The 16623-nt window shown below is 39.8% G+C and overlaps 1 protein-coding gene across 3 annotated transcripts in view; it reads right to left on the reverse strand.

Moving 5' to 3' along the window:
• The window catches only part of CAPN7 (calpain 7), a 37762-nt gene extending 24025 nt beyond the window's left edge, over positions 1-13737 (reverse strand). For 2 of the 3 annotated variants that reach the window (XM_060149586.1, XM_060149584.1), the window contains exons 1-6: positions 13448-13737; positions 10861-10969; positions 7020-7177; positions 5438-5505; positions 3244-3444; positions 1406-1492 (exon numbers count right to left, since the gene is read on the reverse strand). In XM_060149586.1, coding sequence (XP_060005569.1) covers positions 1406-1492; positions 3244-3444; positions 5438-5505; positions 7020-7177; positions 10861-10969; positions 13448-13549 — 725 coding nt within the window. In that variant the 5' untranslated portion in view covers positions 13550-13737. The remainder of the gene's footprint in view (positions 1-1405; positions 1493-3243; positions 3445-5437; positions 5506-7019; positions 7178-10860; positions 10970-13447) is intronic. The other variant, XM_060149585.1, reaches the window with a different exon arrangement.
• Positions 13738-16623: the final 2886 nt, after the last annotated feature.

The raw sequence follows: 16623 nt of genomic DNA on the forward strand, positions 1-16623 counted from the left end.
TATAGCCAAATTATGTAATATAACTTAGTATTTAACAAAATAATTATGTTCTAATAGTTAATCCTTATTATATAGTGCTTGCTACAGAACAAGCACCATTGTAAGTGCTTTATATTTTAATAACTCATTTAACCATCACAGTAACACCATGAGGTGGATTCTATTATTACTTTAAAATCTGAGACAGATTAAAAAACTTGCAATGTCACACAGGATATGACACTGGAGAGCATGGGTCTGGATTCTGTGCCCTTAACGTCAGTGCTATAAGCTTCTTAGATATAAACAATTCCTAGATCCAAATCAGTCACTAGCATCACATGGGTGCCTGAGGAAAACGTTATGCTGATAACTTACTGGCTTTGAGATGTTTAACTTCTGCCCATCCAAGAAGAGCAAAACACTTGAAATGAGAGAGCAGCTCTTTTGTTCTTTATAGTCTTTATATATTCTGTACACAATAAGCATTCAACTCTCTGATGCTTTCTGATAATAAATACAATATAACATGCTCACTGCAGAAATTTTGAAAAATAAATATGTTTTAAAAAGTAAATCACCTAATTTTGCTGCTTAGAGATAACCACTGTAAACATTTTGATGTATAACTTAACATCATGTTTTTCTATATATCTATAAACACAAGAAAAGAAAAATAAAATTTGGATGTTATATATAATTTTCTATCTTTTAATATTCATATATCGCAAGCGTTTTCCTTATATTCTACAGAATTATTTCTTGTGGAGAGCATAATACGTAATATAATAATATGGACATGCCATTATTTAATCACTCCTATATCGCTGGATACCAACTTTGTTTCAATAATTTTCTGCTGTAACAGACACTTTGGTAAATGCTCTTATTATATACATCTTTAACCAAATTATAGTTTCCCTGGGAAGGCTAGAAGCTGGGAGTCCTGAAACAAACAATGGTTTTAAGGTTCTTGACATAAGCTGCCACTGTCCTGGCAGGCTGTGCTAACACTTTCATAATGAACCCTTTTCTTGAATTGGATCTTCTTAGTAAACAACAACCCTGTCATTCTATTCCACCTTTCCATTCAACATCTCTGCTGACTTGCCTTTCTGCTGTGATCCAACACCAACTGGGCAAATATTTACCCACTACTTACCTTGTGCCAGGTACCGCGTCAGACACTATGAGTATAACCTTAGGCAAAAGGAGGCGCATGCGTCCCGTCACCAGGGAAGGGTCGGAGGCACTCTCGCGATGCTGCCACACCTCCTTCCCACAGCCACACCTCTTTCCCAATCGAATTTTTTTATTACGCATTTTAATTTCAAGGCTATGGATTTAATTGGATTCCAGAGGATGGGAAAAGTACTGAAAAATCAAAATAATTTTGAAAGTAAACATTGCAGTAGTGTTTACTTACCAGAAAGGCATTGGGTAAGCAAAACGTTCCCTCAGATCAATGCTCATGAAAGGAACATATTCCATACCATTTATTTTTGACGTTGTCCTATAAAATACAAGAAAAAAATCTAAAGTAGATGTTCAAGTCTACCTTGATTACCAATTTTATTTAAACTTCTTAAAATTCAAATGACAAGGTATGGTACTGTAATAAAATTAAACTCACCACCTCATATAATGTTGATAACTTTATTTGAACAAAATTTTCACGAAATAGTTGAATACCAGAAAATAACTAATCCAATTCAATTCAATCAGTTATTCTTTTAAGACTAACATCCTTTACAACAAAACAACTATCTCAAGATAGGGCTACACTAGAGGTACTGAAAGTGTCACCAGGACACAATGCGAATTGTTTCCTAAGCCCAAAGAGAGAAAGCAATTGCTTAGTTATTTGGGGATTTAAAAAACATAACATTTACAATTCTGGGAAATATGTTCTTTATATTTTCTGGTTATGAGACTAAGGAATGGGTAGTGAAGAAGGTAGTGGCACAGGTAACAGTTACAGCCTCTTGACAAATTTAAGAAATGTGACTTGTAGTAGTTTTGCATGTTCTCTTCCTGTTTTGTTTATATGTTTACTTGCATATATTAGCTATTTCCTTCTGTTTCTTTCCCTCCTTTCACTTAGAAGGAATTGCAGGGTAACTTCACCATTTAGTCTCTAGGTAACAATATACAATGAGACAATGACTGAACTGGAGGACTAATTAATGCAGCGGGTGATGAACATAACATCTGTGTATCCTCATCTTGAGATGGTGAGAGCTTTTCACTTGTATGAAGGACAGCTGCATCTTGTTAGGTAGAAACACAGAGCTGTTCTGTAGTAGTGCAGAATTTCAAACGTGTGCGGAAGGGAGCACGTGGGTGCTGAGTAGCCAAAGTGTTGGACTGTTACTAACTTGTCTCTCAGGTCCAAAACCACTCTTTTTGTCCTCCTTTGTGTTGTGCTGGTTCATATGCATTTTTTCTAGGCAAAGAGACCCAGATTCGTAGGAGTAGAATTAAAATCTTTAGCAGGAAGAGAGAAAAATGCCCCCAGGTGGCTGCTAAAAGAGGAAGGAGCCCTTCTAGTGCAACTTCAGCAAACTAGAAAGAGCAACCTCATGATGCGCACAGCTCTAAGCAGCCTGATCTCCTTCAAAGCCCAAGTGAAGTAACAGCTGCACTGGCTCAGAAAGCGATCAAGGATTTCCACAGCCTGTTCTTTTGTATTTTTAATATCCCCTGAGGCTGCTTCCAGACACTGAGCGGGCTTCCCAGCCCAGGTGTAGGCAAACTTTTTCTGTAAAGGGTCAGACAGTATCTAGTTTTGGCTTTGCAGTGAGGTCTCTGTCACATATTCTGGGTTTTTTTGTTTTCTTTTTTGCAACCCTTTAAAGAAATGTAAAAAAACCATTCATAGCTTAAGGCTGCCCTTTGCTGACGCTGGCCTAGACTGCTATTTCAAGGTAACAATTAGGGCTCTGATCAAGGTGGAAGAGATGATGAATGGTCTGCCATAGCTCTACTTTGCCCCATAATCTTTATTATTCAATTCTGAAGAATGCTAAGATTTTCAGAAAAAAATACATCTAGCGGAAATGAGAATACTAAAATATATTAGAAGAAATTTTAACCATTTCAAGTTGTGACTATGTGACAACATAATTTATAATTACATAATAACAGCATGACACATTATACCAAAGATGTGACTACGACTCAGCAAACCTAATGAGAGTAACATTACCTGCATTGATTATGTTAACAAAACTGTTCATTACAACCAATCATAAACTGATTTACCTGAGAACTTCTATTTCTTCTGCTGTGTATCTCTGCCCTTGTGCATCACATGACTGTGGACTTATAAATGGCTGAGGTCTTTCAAGGAAGGGATTAGTTCCTAGTGGAAAATGTGCTCTCACTGGAGGTGGCTTTGGTTTAATATTCGTTGCCTTGATTTTGCATGATGGCTTTGTTAAAGGCTCACTCAATGCTTCTGCTCTACAATAGAGAGAGGTATAGAAAAACCGTTCTAGTTTTTCTTCTCACATTTAAGCTTTCCAGAACATTAAATTTACTTCAAGAACCAGTCAAGCATCCCTAATGTAAAATTAGTATATAAAATTCCTACATACTAGTCAACAGTTCACTACTTAAGCTACTCCCAAAGGTAAGTATTTTTGCAAACAACATTTTATTGACAACATTAATTGAGCACTTATTGCATGTCAGATCCTATGCAAAGTAAGGGGGATACAATAATGTACGAAACACAAACTCTACTCTCAAGGTGCTCCTAGTGTTGTGGGGAGAGAGACAATTGCATCAAAAGTGAGATGCGAGGCTGGAAGTACTCTATGCAAGTGAACGCACAGTAGAAATTACTGACTTGAAGGGAAGTGGGTGAGTCAGGGAACATTTTTCCAAATTGACATTTGAGCTGCAGAAGAATCCACCTGGGGAGGAAGGAAGGGTTCTAAGCAGAGAGACCAGCATGAGCAAACATGTAACAAGCTAAGGTAATTTCAAAAGAATGGACGGGGCCCCTGTGAACAGTACAAATGAGAGGCAGCAGGAGATGAGACCAGTGGCAAGGACTGGATCACGGAAGGTCTCACATGGTATTTAAGGGAATTCTGACTTTATTCTGTCAAAGAACTAACAATCTAAAAAACAGAAGTTCTTAATCTAAGGTCCTTATATGAGATTTAGGAGTCTTGTTAACACTCTGAAATTATACGCAAATAAAATGTTACGTTATCTTTTCTGTACAGCGTGTCCATTCTTTAGAAGAGATGCTAAAAGGAGCCCGTGACTGACCCATGCCCCTGCGCTGAGGATGCACTCAGAGAGTACTAGATGGGTTACCCACATAGGTAATAAAAGCCATCTATGATTCTGACTGGGGAAAGAAGTAAAAATGGAGAAGATAGCTACGTGTCGAGTGCCCATAACTTCATGAATTTGGAGAAACAAACTAAATGCTAGCTGATGGTAATGAAAAGGAGGGATAACCGCTATACCTCAATAAAAAAGAAGGGCTGGGGGTAGCACAGCTACCTAGTCTGAGCCTCAAAAGGAGATATTTTAGTAATTCGTGCTATAACTATAAATGCCATTCCACCCTTTTCCTTTGCCTATAATGCTTTGTCTATACAAGAGGTACAATTCTCTTGTGCAAATACATTCATTATTTCTCAACAAATATCTACTGAGCACATATTGTATGCCTGCCCTCTGCTAGGTGCTTAGTTTCAGCATTGAACAAAGACAAAATTCTCTGTCCTCAAAGAGCTTATATTTGGGGGACAGGGGTTAGAAGGGACACAGACATTGATAACAAATATGATAAACTGGGAAATCTCATATACCTTAGAAAACAGTAAGAGTTACAGGAAAGAATATTAGAATAGACGAAGCAGGATGAAAGTACTGGAGGAGATTAAATTTTAAACAGAGTGGTGATGGCAGGCCTTATTGAGAAGTTGACATTTGAGCAAAGAGTTAAGGGAGCTACACACATGTATAATTTGAGGTATCTGCATGGCTGGCTCACTCTCAGTTTCTCCATTTCTAGTAGTAGCTCTGGAAGGGCTCTCTGGAAGTTCTCTCTTTGGAAGTCTGATATTAAACAACAGAAGGGAGTCTACCATTTCAAATACCATAATCATTTTTGTTTTAGACACAGCAAAAACTAAGTAAAATATTTCTTGACTAATTTGTTATTTTTTGAGTTTAAAGCACGGATGAAGACACAGAAATGAATAAGATGCTCTCTGTTCCCCTAAGGAGTTCACCATCTAATGAGTCAAAATGACATGTAGAAAAAAGCAGCAGGGAACTAGAGAGGGGTAAATTCACTCAGAGGAAGAAGGCAACTTTGTTCTGGATCTCAGGTTTGCTACCACGAGCTCCACCACACATTCAGATAAACCACTGAAGTAACACAGTATGCTGCCATCCACAGATAAGAACTCTAGGGACCAAAACTCACCTGTCTAGTGCCTGTCGTGCCAACTGCTTCAGTTTGTTTTGCAGAGTTTTATCAGCGGTTTCATAAGACTTAAGAGAAAGAGAGACAGATGTTCCAAAGCATAATTATTAATTTGCCTGATCCATGATATTTCTAAGCAAAATAAAAACATTACAATGCACATTACACTTCTTAAAGTTATGAGAGAATAAACCAAGACACTTTATTTTTGTCCTTAAAGGTAGCATTTAAATTGTGTTGAAAACTCATCACCACTTAACCTAACACCACTTAATTCGGACAGGTAGTAAGTGGAACACAACCGTATAATCACAGTGCCACAGAAGGCCTGGCAGCAGGAACCCCAGAAGAGCAGGGCTACTGTACTAAGTGAAATAAGTCAGCAGGAGAGAGACAACCACTGTATGCCTTCATTCATATGTGGAGTCTAAAAGACAAAACAAATAAACAAACAAAATAAAACAAACTTATAGGTACAGAGAACAGATTAGTGGTTTCCAGAGGGGAAGGGGGTTGGGGGACGGGTGAAATGGGCGAAGGGGGTCAACTGTATGGGGATGGAAGGTAACCAGACTTGCGGTGGTGATCACTTTGCTGTGCGTACAGATGTCGAATTATAATGCTATACTGTGCACTGAAACTTACATAATTAAAAAAAAAAAAAAACAGCACTTACCCGTAGTCTCAGGTACCTACAGAAATGAGGCTAGATAGTTCCTCTGAATAAAAGACCTTGGACAAAGAGCCGGCCCTCTGAACAATGCTGAGAACACCACTCTCTACCACATCACATCCCCTGTGAATGCGCTACTCTTACGCACTAGATGCCCCGGAGAGCTAACAGGCCCACCGGGCTCCTCGGGAAGCAGTAGAAACCGCTCGACATATAGACCCTACACTGCATATTAATAAAGCTCTCCCAAACCACTAACTTATTTCTTAGTGTATGAAATTGAAAAAAAGGGGGAAGTTTTATTTTTTTTGTGATGAACCAAAGTCGTTTTTTCCTTTTTTTTTTTTTAAATTGAAGTACGTACAATGTTGTGTTAGTTTCAGGTATACAGAAAAGTGATTCAGTTATACATATATACCTATTCTTTTTCAGATTCCTTCCCATTATAGGTTATTACAAGACATTGGGTATAGTTCCCTGTGCTATACAGTACATCTTTGTTGTTTATCTATTTTAAATACAGTAGTGTGTATCTATTAATCCCAAACTCCTAATTTATCCCTCCCCCAGGAAGTTTATTTTAAATTCACAGATTGTGATGGTGAATTCTTCCTATAATAAGTTAATTTAAGTTATAGGAGTATAAAAAGGTCAAAAATGGTACCTATAATTTAAAAAACAATTGCCAAGGGACTCAACCTCAATACTGTCAAATTTTTAACAAGATGTTAAAGTCCATTATTAATTTTCTATTCTTCACTATGTTTTAATGAGGAGTAACTTAGTTACATGTATAATAACAGGATAATTTTTTTTTTCTTTAAGGAACTGTTAAGTAAAACTCACTAGTAAGGGGAGAAATTTCTTAGCATAATTCCACCAAACTTAACTTGTAGCTATTATACATACGGTTTTCAGACAGAGATCTACAGCTTCTGTATACAGTTCTATAGCATCTTCAACATTCCCTTTTTCATCTTCATCAAAAGCTTGTGTAACGAGGAAATGGGCACGCTCTAAGTCCAACTGATGTTTTGATTTCAAAGGATCCGCACTCTTTGACTGAACTAGGATAGGAAAAAAAGCCACACAGAAGAACTAGCATAGGAAGAAAGCCACATACCTATATATGTATCCAGGGAACAACATACCATTTTAATTCATTCTTTACCAAAACTCTATAATCCTTCATTTAAAAAGCTTAGCAAGGTCAAAAAAAAAATCCTTAAAAAAATTTCCCCTGAATTTCTCTGTCCCTACCAGCACTTTCTTCATTTAAAAAATAAAACATAGGAGTTCTCCACACAAAAAACAAAACTGAAACTTGGAAAAGACTAAATCAAAAGAAACTCAACTATGTTTTAAGGTAATTTAAATTTTTATTCAGTATAGACAATAATTATGTAATATACTAGGCCTTGATGATAAAATGCATGCTGTTTCCTATTCATCTGGGTCCAGAATAAGCTGTATTTTTACTGCTCTTTGAAATAAGTGCTTCTGTTTGTTTTTAATATAAAGATACGTATCCATAAGAGACCTGCATCTAGAATATATAAAGATCTCTTACAACTCAACAATAAAAGGACAAACCCAATTTAAAATGGGTGTGATGATGATGTCATCAACTTGTGTCAACTTGACTGGATCACAGGTTACCCAGCTATTTGGCTAAACAAGATTTCTGGGTAGCCTGTGTAGATGTTTCTGAATGGAAGCAGCATTTGCATTGACACTGAAAGCAGACTGCCCTCCCCAGTGTGGGTGGGCATCATCTAATCCACTGTGGGCATGAACAGAACAAAAGGCAGAGGGGGAGAATCTGCCCTCACTGCAGGACTGCTTGAGCTGACACATTGGTCTTCTCCTGACCTTGGACTGGAACTCACACCATCAGGTCCCCTGCTTCTCAGGCCTTTGGACTTGGACTGAACCACACCACTGGCTTTCGTGAGTCTCTAGCTTGCAGAGGGCAAATAGTGGGACTTCTTAGTCTCCATAATTGCATGAGCCAATTCCTCATAATAAATCTCTTTATGTACATCCTACTGGTTCTATTTCTCTGGAGAACCCTGACATATACCATGGGCAAAGGATCTGTATAGCCATTTCTCCAAAGCAGGTATTCAATGGCCAAATGGCACGTGAAAAGATGCTCAGCATCATTTGCCATCAGGGAAGTGCATATCAAAACCACAATAAGATGCCATTTTATACCCACTAGGATGGCTAAAATAAAGACAGAAAATAACAAGTGTTGATAAGGATGTGAAGGAAATGGAACATTGCTGGTGGAATTGTAAAGTGGTATAGCCACTGTGGAAAACAGTTTAGCAGTTCCTCAAAAAGTTAGACATAAAGCTACCTAGCAGTTCTACCTGTGGGCATATATCCAAGAGAACTGAAAACATATGTCCACACAAAAACTTAGACACAAGTGGTCATGACAGCATTACTAATAATAGACAAAAGGTGGAACCAAGCCAATATCCACCAACTGATGAATGGATAAATAAAATGTGGTATATTAATACAATGGTGTATTAACCATAAAAAGAAATGAAGCACTGATACATGCTACAAAATGGATAAACCCTAAAAACATTATGCTAAATAAAAGAAGCCAGACACAAAAGACCACATACTGATGACTCCATTTACATGAAATGTCTAGAATAGGCAAATCCATGGAGACAGAAAATAGATTAGTGGTTGCTAGTGCCTAGGGTGTGGAATGGGGCGTGACTACTAATGGCTAAGAGAAATGTTCTGAACAAAATGTTCTAAGAAAATGTTCTGAAGTTAGATAGCGGTGATGGTTGCACAACTCTGGGAATACACTAAAAACCACTGAACTGTACACTGTAAAAAGTTGAATGTTATGGTATGTGAATTACATCTCAATAAAACTGTTTTTTTTTTTAAGTTTTAAATTTTGTTTCTCTCAAAATTGTGTCTGATCTTTTAAAAACTGTAACGCTCGGTAACACCTCTCTAAAGTATGTATTAATCCCATTTATTAAATGAATGTTAAAATATTTAGCTCAAGGCTTCTCAGCCTTGGCACTACTGACATTTTCGACTGGATAATTCTTTGCTGTGGACAGTGCTATGCATTACAGGATTTTCCCTGCAGCACTATCCCCGCCCTCTACCCAACCAGATGCTAGTAGTATACTGCATCCCTACCCTGGCATAAACACCAAACATCTCTCCAGACATTGCCAAATGTCTCCTGCGGAGCAAAACCGATTCTAATTGAGAATAACTATCGAGCCTAAGGTTTCAGAGCTACAGTGGAAGGGTAGGGACTCAACTTAGATCTTTGAATTCCAAGTCTTGAGTTTCTTATACTACACTGGTGAATTTCAAACTAGGTTACCTTTCCCCAACCCTAAAGTCAAGCCATCTCTCAAAGTCTCTTGATTGTCAGCAGACTTTATCTGTTTTAAAAATTGGGATTCTGAACAAGATTTTTATTTGATAAAGGACTCTCCTGTTTGAAATAATCATTAAGTAAACCATTTAATTCTCTACAGATTACATGCCATTTATTGAACAGAACAGGTCGAAAAACCGGCAAAACATTTAATGCATATTATGCTTTAAAAATCCTTTTTGAACTTTACTTCTGTTTCACTGGCAAGTTTTCATTCTTCAAGAGATTAGGGCTGTCTCATTCCGTGCCTGAGTATCATATAAACATCACATTTATAAATTTTAAAACTTCATTTACTTAGCTGGGAAAATGAAGTGCCTCTGAATTCCATGGTATTTTGAATACATGAATCAGTATAACTTTGTATTAAGTGAGGCCCTGACACACAGGCAGTCCACTTTTCAATGCATGCAATTTCTGGGCACTGTCTTAAAGGAAAGTGCCATGTCTGTAAGGGGACTGTCATAATAAGAAATCCAACAATCAAATCCACTTTATCCTAACTATGAGCTTGTAACTGCTCTTATCTATTCAGAATGAGTGGTAGAAAGTAGCACAAAGTCCATCAGAGAATGCTGAATAAGACTCCTCTAAGCTTTTGGCTTTATTACACAGCCCCAGAAAAAAAGGGGTTAAAAAGAGTCCTCCGTGACATGAATGCATTCCTGACAAAATGTCAATAGATGATCATTTTCTTTCCTACTACGTGAACAATCAGATTTCGCCAGGAACCACTTACCTCTAACAGAACTGCGATCATTAAGCCTGTGAACTTGTTTCACAGCGTTTGCAGAAATAACTACAGGTTGTTCCAGGTCTCTGCTTACATGTCCCTTTTCCAAGATATGGTTTAAAACAAGAGTTTAGCTAAGGTCTTGAGGTTGAGGATATCGATACAGTAAAGACTGTGAACCCACTGTTGAAGTCTTCACACACTGAAGAGGAGGAGTCATTTAATTTTAATAGCAGGAGAGGGCACGTGACAGATGTTTAAAAGCAGATTTTAACAGGGTCCTAACACTGACTCTGCCAATGATACACTGTTTGAATGTAGATAGTTCATCTCTATCCTCTGGGAAATTAGGATATCAGACTATATCACCTCTAAGGTTCCTCTTCACAGATTTATCACATATTTCCACATTATGATTTTCAAAGATGTGATTACCAAAAAAGAAATGAGCAGCAACCAAGTGAGGATCAAGAATCAAAGATGAAAACGAAAAGGAAAGAGAAACACAGGGGAAAAGTAAGATGTGATGCGACAGAAGAAAAAAAATACAGTGACATGGTTAGTGGTCCTTTACCAACCTGCTGAATGTAAAGCCTGCACTCTTTCCAGATACTCATTTATTTTTTCTTGAATATGTTCTAGGCTTGATCCTGCCATCTCAGCATAAATTAAAGCTTGTGCAGCTTCCTAAAAATAAAAAAAAGAATTCAAAGGAATCTAACAGATCAATTACAATCTGAATTTTCTTTACCACTTTCTAGCTATTGGTTTCTATGAATGACAAAACAAGAATGTCTTTGATACCAGTAATTTTTTTCATAAAGTAAATGAGATATATTCCTTTACTACTTTTTTTCAGTTCTCAATGCTCTCTTTCTCCTACTGTTGAAAATTTATGAAGTCAAATAGAAGGGGTTGATTATAAGTATTTTCTTAGAATAACTGTGATTTATATGTTCTCTGTTTTCCTTTTTCTTTTTGCAACAGGTCAGACTTGAAATTATGTACTGTGAAAAGGTGAATTGAGCCTCAAAAGCATTAGAACAGATAGTACCCGATACAATTAAATTAAATATCAATGAAAGATTATAAGAAATTATAAAGGTTAAATATCTCACAGTGGAAAGAAAATCTTTCTCCACAGAAAATATTGTCAAAGGGGGACACATTTTAAGGCAGATTTCAGTTGTATGAAATAAATTTATTTTAATTAAGAAAACCTGGATTTGTCTTCCAGTTATTCCATGACTTCCTCAGCCAGTTAGGCTGTGCTGGCGAGGAAAAGCCTCCATTCTTGCCATCACCATTCCAGGAGGGTGACCAATGCTACCACACACAAGAACCACAGAGAGACTTTCCCAAGTACCACCACCTTCACTGCAGTAATCTAAGCGTGTGCACTTCAAGGAACCTCACGCCTTGTTATCTGGATCCAAAGAAGCCATCTACTGAGCATCACTTTTTTTTTTTTTTTTTTTTTTTGCGGTACGCGGGCCTCTCACTGCTGTGGCCTCTCCCGCCGCGGAGCACAGGCTCCGGACGCGCAGGCTCAGCGGCCATGGCTCGCGGGCCCAGCCGCTCTGCGGCATGTGGGATCTTCCCGGACTGGGGCACGAACCCATGTCCCCTGCATTGGCAGGCGTACTCTCAACCACTGCGCCACCAGGGAAGCCCTGAGCATCACTTTTTGAATCCAGTTATTGGAGCAGGACTTGTTTTCCTGAACCTACAAAATCAGTAAGAAGAGTACAGGTTTGATCCAAATGGAAATCGGGGATAGAAAACATGTTTTCCTCAGATTCTGCAATTCAGATATTTCAGGGGAGGAAAATATAACTGTACATGTAAATATTAACACTAATTTTTTAAATTGTTGGTATCAACTTTATTTTGCTCATTTTGCTTACACTTTAAAGTGATTAACAATTAAGGAATCCCTAATAGAACAGCATGAAGGCAGAAAACACTAAATATCTGATACAGTTTACATAAATAGCTCCTAGAAACACAACCACTTTTCTGATTCTCTCAAGGAAAAGAAATTCTTCATAACAACATGCATGTAATCCTACAGCAAAACAAGAGGCACTGTACAGTACTTCCTTTCGCTTTAAAAAAGCTATTTTATATGGCACTATTTTCACCTATGAACATTTGTCAGTTATTTCACAAAACTAATAAAACAGTTTTACTTTTAAAGAAATACCATCGTCATGAAATTGTCAAAAAAAAAGTCCAAAAAGAATGATTCTGAAACACACCCAAAGTCTCTAAATATAGATTACAAAATGAAGGCAATCAAATATTAATCTGAGAAAAGCAAGCCACACATTATTGACAGCATATAGGTTTATGGAAAAAAATTACGACTACTGTATTATCAAATTCTTTCTAAAAGAAAAGATGACAATGTCAAGAGGATAAAGCTATCTGCACAGGGAGCCGGAGGGGTGTGTTTGCAAATGCTCAGGATTGGGGAGCAGGCGGTGGACTGTGAGCTCCTACTCTGATTTAGTATTTCTGGCCCCAGTAATTTACCCAAAAGAAATACCAAAGAAACGTGTAAAGCATTAGCTATAAGGGTATTATGATGCTGAAGATCCATAATGAACATAAAATGGCCAGAAGAGTCTGTAAATAAACTATGACACACCCACATAATGGAATACTATACATCTATCATTAACAAGTTTATACTATGAAACTTTAAAAAAATTCAAAAATTTTTAAAAGTTCAAATGCAAAGAACAGATTTTAAGAAGTATAAACAGTCTGATCCAAGTTTGTTTTTTTAAAAAAGGTGTGCACACACACATGCGTAGAAAACCAAAGATACGTAGATGTCAAATACCAGGATACGCGATGTTTTATTTTTGATTGACTTTCTGCGTTCTTCCGTGAGCCCTGTTTCCGTGTACATCCGTGACGGTGAGAAGCTGCGAGCTGACAGTCCAGCTCCGCCGCCGCCCTCAGGAGCGGTCAGCTGGGAACTCGCCGGCCAGGACCGACCCCAAAGCGGCGACCAAGCCCGCCGCTGGCCGGACCCTGGGGCGGGGGCAGGCCTGACCCCTCAGCTCGGCCCCGCCGCGAGAGGGACAGCGGGACGGGGGACCGCCACGTCGAGCGCGCCCGTCCCCTCGGCACCTGGACCCGCCCCCGGCCCACCTTGTAGTAAAACACGGCCTCCGAGTAGCGGCCCTCGTGGTCGCGCTGCACCGCCAGCCGCGCGAACTGCACCGCGTCCCGCTCCAGCGCCGCCGAGTCCATGGCTGCCACACGCCGAGGACCCCCGCCGACCGCCGCGCGCCCGAGTGCCGGGCGAGGACCCCGGCCGCACGGAAGGAGCGGCGGAGCTCACTTCCGGCGGCTGAGAGAGGACCGCGACCGACCCCTCGGCAAAACTCCGACTCCTAGCCCGCTGGCAGCCTCGCTCCGCGGCCACCGCATTCGCCGTCCCGCCCACCGGCCACACTGCGCAGGCGCAGCCGGGCCGGCGCAGGTGTTTTGGTAGCCTGGGTTGCCGGGCTCGCCGGAGGGTGAGGGAAGGCGCGGGCGGTGGGCAGGGCCCGGCCTGCGCGGTGCCGTGTGCACGTGACTGCCGGGGCGCCCGGGATTGGGCAAGCAAAAGAGGTGCCACGTCTGAGCGGCTGCCGGCTTCGCAGTCCGCCTGTCCGGGCAGTGACTGTGGAGCCTGTTGCCGGCCAGGCTGGGAGGAGGGGCGCATGCGCCTCCCGGAACACTTTTTCCCCTGAGTGTAAAGAGAAGGTGAGCAGTGCTTCTTCCCAACATCATCTGAGATGACTTTTTTTTTTAATTAGGGGAGTGAAGTAAGGATATACGATTCTTAGATACTTTTTAATAATATTTATATCCACAAGCTGAGTCTTAATTAACCCTGTATACATGCCCCAGTGTATGGTATTGGTTGAATTGCCAACAAACAAGGTAATGCATTTTCCTGTGTACTTCTCCTTAGGTTAACTTAAAGCTGTTGTAATTAAATACTCAGTTAGGTGATTATTTGATTAGTGTCTCTCTCCCCTAAAACTCCGAATTCAGAAATAATAAAAATAAACTAGTGAGAGGCTCCACAATACGGATAAAACTCAAAATTCACGCTAAGTCAAAGAAGCAAGACACAAGAATACAGACTGAGCGACTTTGTTTACAAGGAACACTAGCAAAGAGGAATCTAATCAATAACGTAAGAAGTTGTTAGGGAGCCATCGACTAAAACTTCCTGCCTTGGCGGGGCACCGTAACACCTTTGCTTCAGTCTCCCACCTCGGGATGCTTCAAAAGAACACAAAACCAGTGAAGGGCCCACAACCAACCCCAGGGAAAATCCAGGAAGGGCCAAGAAACGGAGGAGACACCAGTCCATAAGATGTCTTGCCAATCTCCCCAGAAATCCTCGTGCTGGAAACCATCTTGACTGAAGGATGCACCAGGAAGGGCCCTGAGTTGGACCAAATGAAGGCAAAAGCAAGATGATTGGCCAGAGACAACCGCAACCCAGAAAGCTAACTGCACCACCATAAAGCCTGAGACTGCGAGCCATGAGGCAGAGCAGTTCTCCTGGATTCCCTTACCCTGCTGCTGTCCGCCTGAGGGACCCTTTCCAATAAAGTCTTTCGCTTTGTCAGTGCTGTGTCTCCTCAGACAATTTATTTCCGAGTGTTGGACAAGAGCCCACTCTCTCGCCCTCAAAGAGATCCCATCCAGTGACAAAATCACATCAATGGTTGGGAAGGGATAAGGGAACCTTTGGAGGTGATGGAAATGTGTTGTATCTTGGTGGGTGATGTCAAAATGTACATCCATTTGTTAAAACCTATCACACTGTACATTTTAAATATGTGCTGCTACCCTATTTACAATAGCCAAGACGTGGAAACAACCTAAATGTCCATCGATAGATGAATGGTTAAAGAAGAGGTGGTACATATATACAACGGAATAATACTCAGCCATAAAAAAGAATGAAGTAATGCCATTTGCAGCAACATGGATGGATCTAGAGATTATCATATTAAGTGAAGTCAGAAAGAGAAAGACATATACCATATGATATCACTTATATGTGGAATCTAAAACACAACACAAATGAAGATATGTACGAAACAGAAACAGACTCACAGACATAGAGAACAAACTTGTGGTTGCCAAGGGTGAGGGTGGTGGGGGAGGGAAGGATTGGGAGTTTGGGATTAGTAGATGCAAACTATTATATATAGGATGGGTAAGCAACAAGGTCCTACTGTATATACAAACCATATGGAAAAGAATATGAAAAAGAATATATGTATATATAACTGAATCACTTTGCTGTACAGCAAAAAAAGATAAATGCATGCTTCTAATTTTTCTTAATTACACCTCAATAAAATTGTTTTAGTCAGTTGGCCTGCATTTAAGTGGGACTCATTTCTTAATTAATTTAACCATTTCTTCACATTTTGTGAAGTTAATAGTAATAACTATCTCATTGGACTGTTGTAAAGAGCATAGGTGGAGAATTTGACTCTGCCTGGCACAAAGATGGTTCCCATCATTAGCTACAACAGTTTTATAACTGAAGCAGGGATGGTTTCTGTCTTCACCAGTTTTATCCCAGAATTAAGCCCAAGCTTTGGCCCAGAGCAGGTGTTGGATAAATATTTCAAAATGTTGAGTGAGTGAACTCCCCAACTAAATATACTCAATGTGCCCTCCCCCATCTTTATTCTGAAGAATGAAATAGAAATTCCTTAACACAGAGTGGAAGGTCCTTCAGAACAGGAGCTCAGGGTGTGTTCCCAAGGTGTCTGCAGCCACTGTCTGGCAGGAACTGATCCCCAAGTTACAGCAGATGAATGCAGTTTTACCCGCTCATAAGAGGACTTCTGTGTCTAATGTTCCCCTCTCATCTCAGCTTATAGAATTCCTAGCCCACCTTGAAGGGGGCTTTTCTAACTCTCCCAGGCAGTTGTGACCCCTCCTGTTACCTGCTCATTTATTCCCTTATTCCTTGTTCACTTATTCATTGAACACTGGATGCCTGCTTGGTGCCAGGCACAGAGTGACACGTTGAAGATACAAAGACAAATGAGAGAGAGTGAGATAAAGCTGGGTAAAAGCAAGTCGAAGCTTCAAAGTATCTGCAGTCTTTAACAACATTGAGACTTCCAATCCATGAACATGGTAAACCTCTCCACGTATTCAGGCCTTCTCTCATTGCTCTCGGCAATGTTCTGTAGGGCACAGGTCTTATACATCCATCTTTTGACAGATTTATCTCCAAGCATTTCATATTTCTGATGCTATTTTAAATGGCGTTGTTTATCTAGTTTCAATTTCCA

This window comes from Lagenorhynchus albirostris, chromosome 5 (genome assembly GCF_949774975.1).
Source record: "Lagenorhynchus albirostris chromosome 5, mLagAlb1.1, whole genome shotgun sequence".
In the NCBI taxonomy this organism is placed as follows: Eukaryota; Metazoa; Chordata; class Mammalia; order Artiodactyla; family Delphinidae; genus Lagenorhynchus; species Lagenorhynchus albirostris.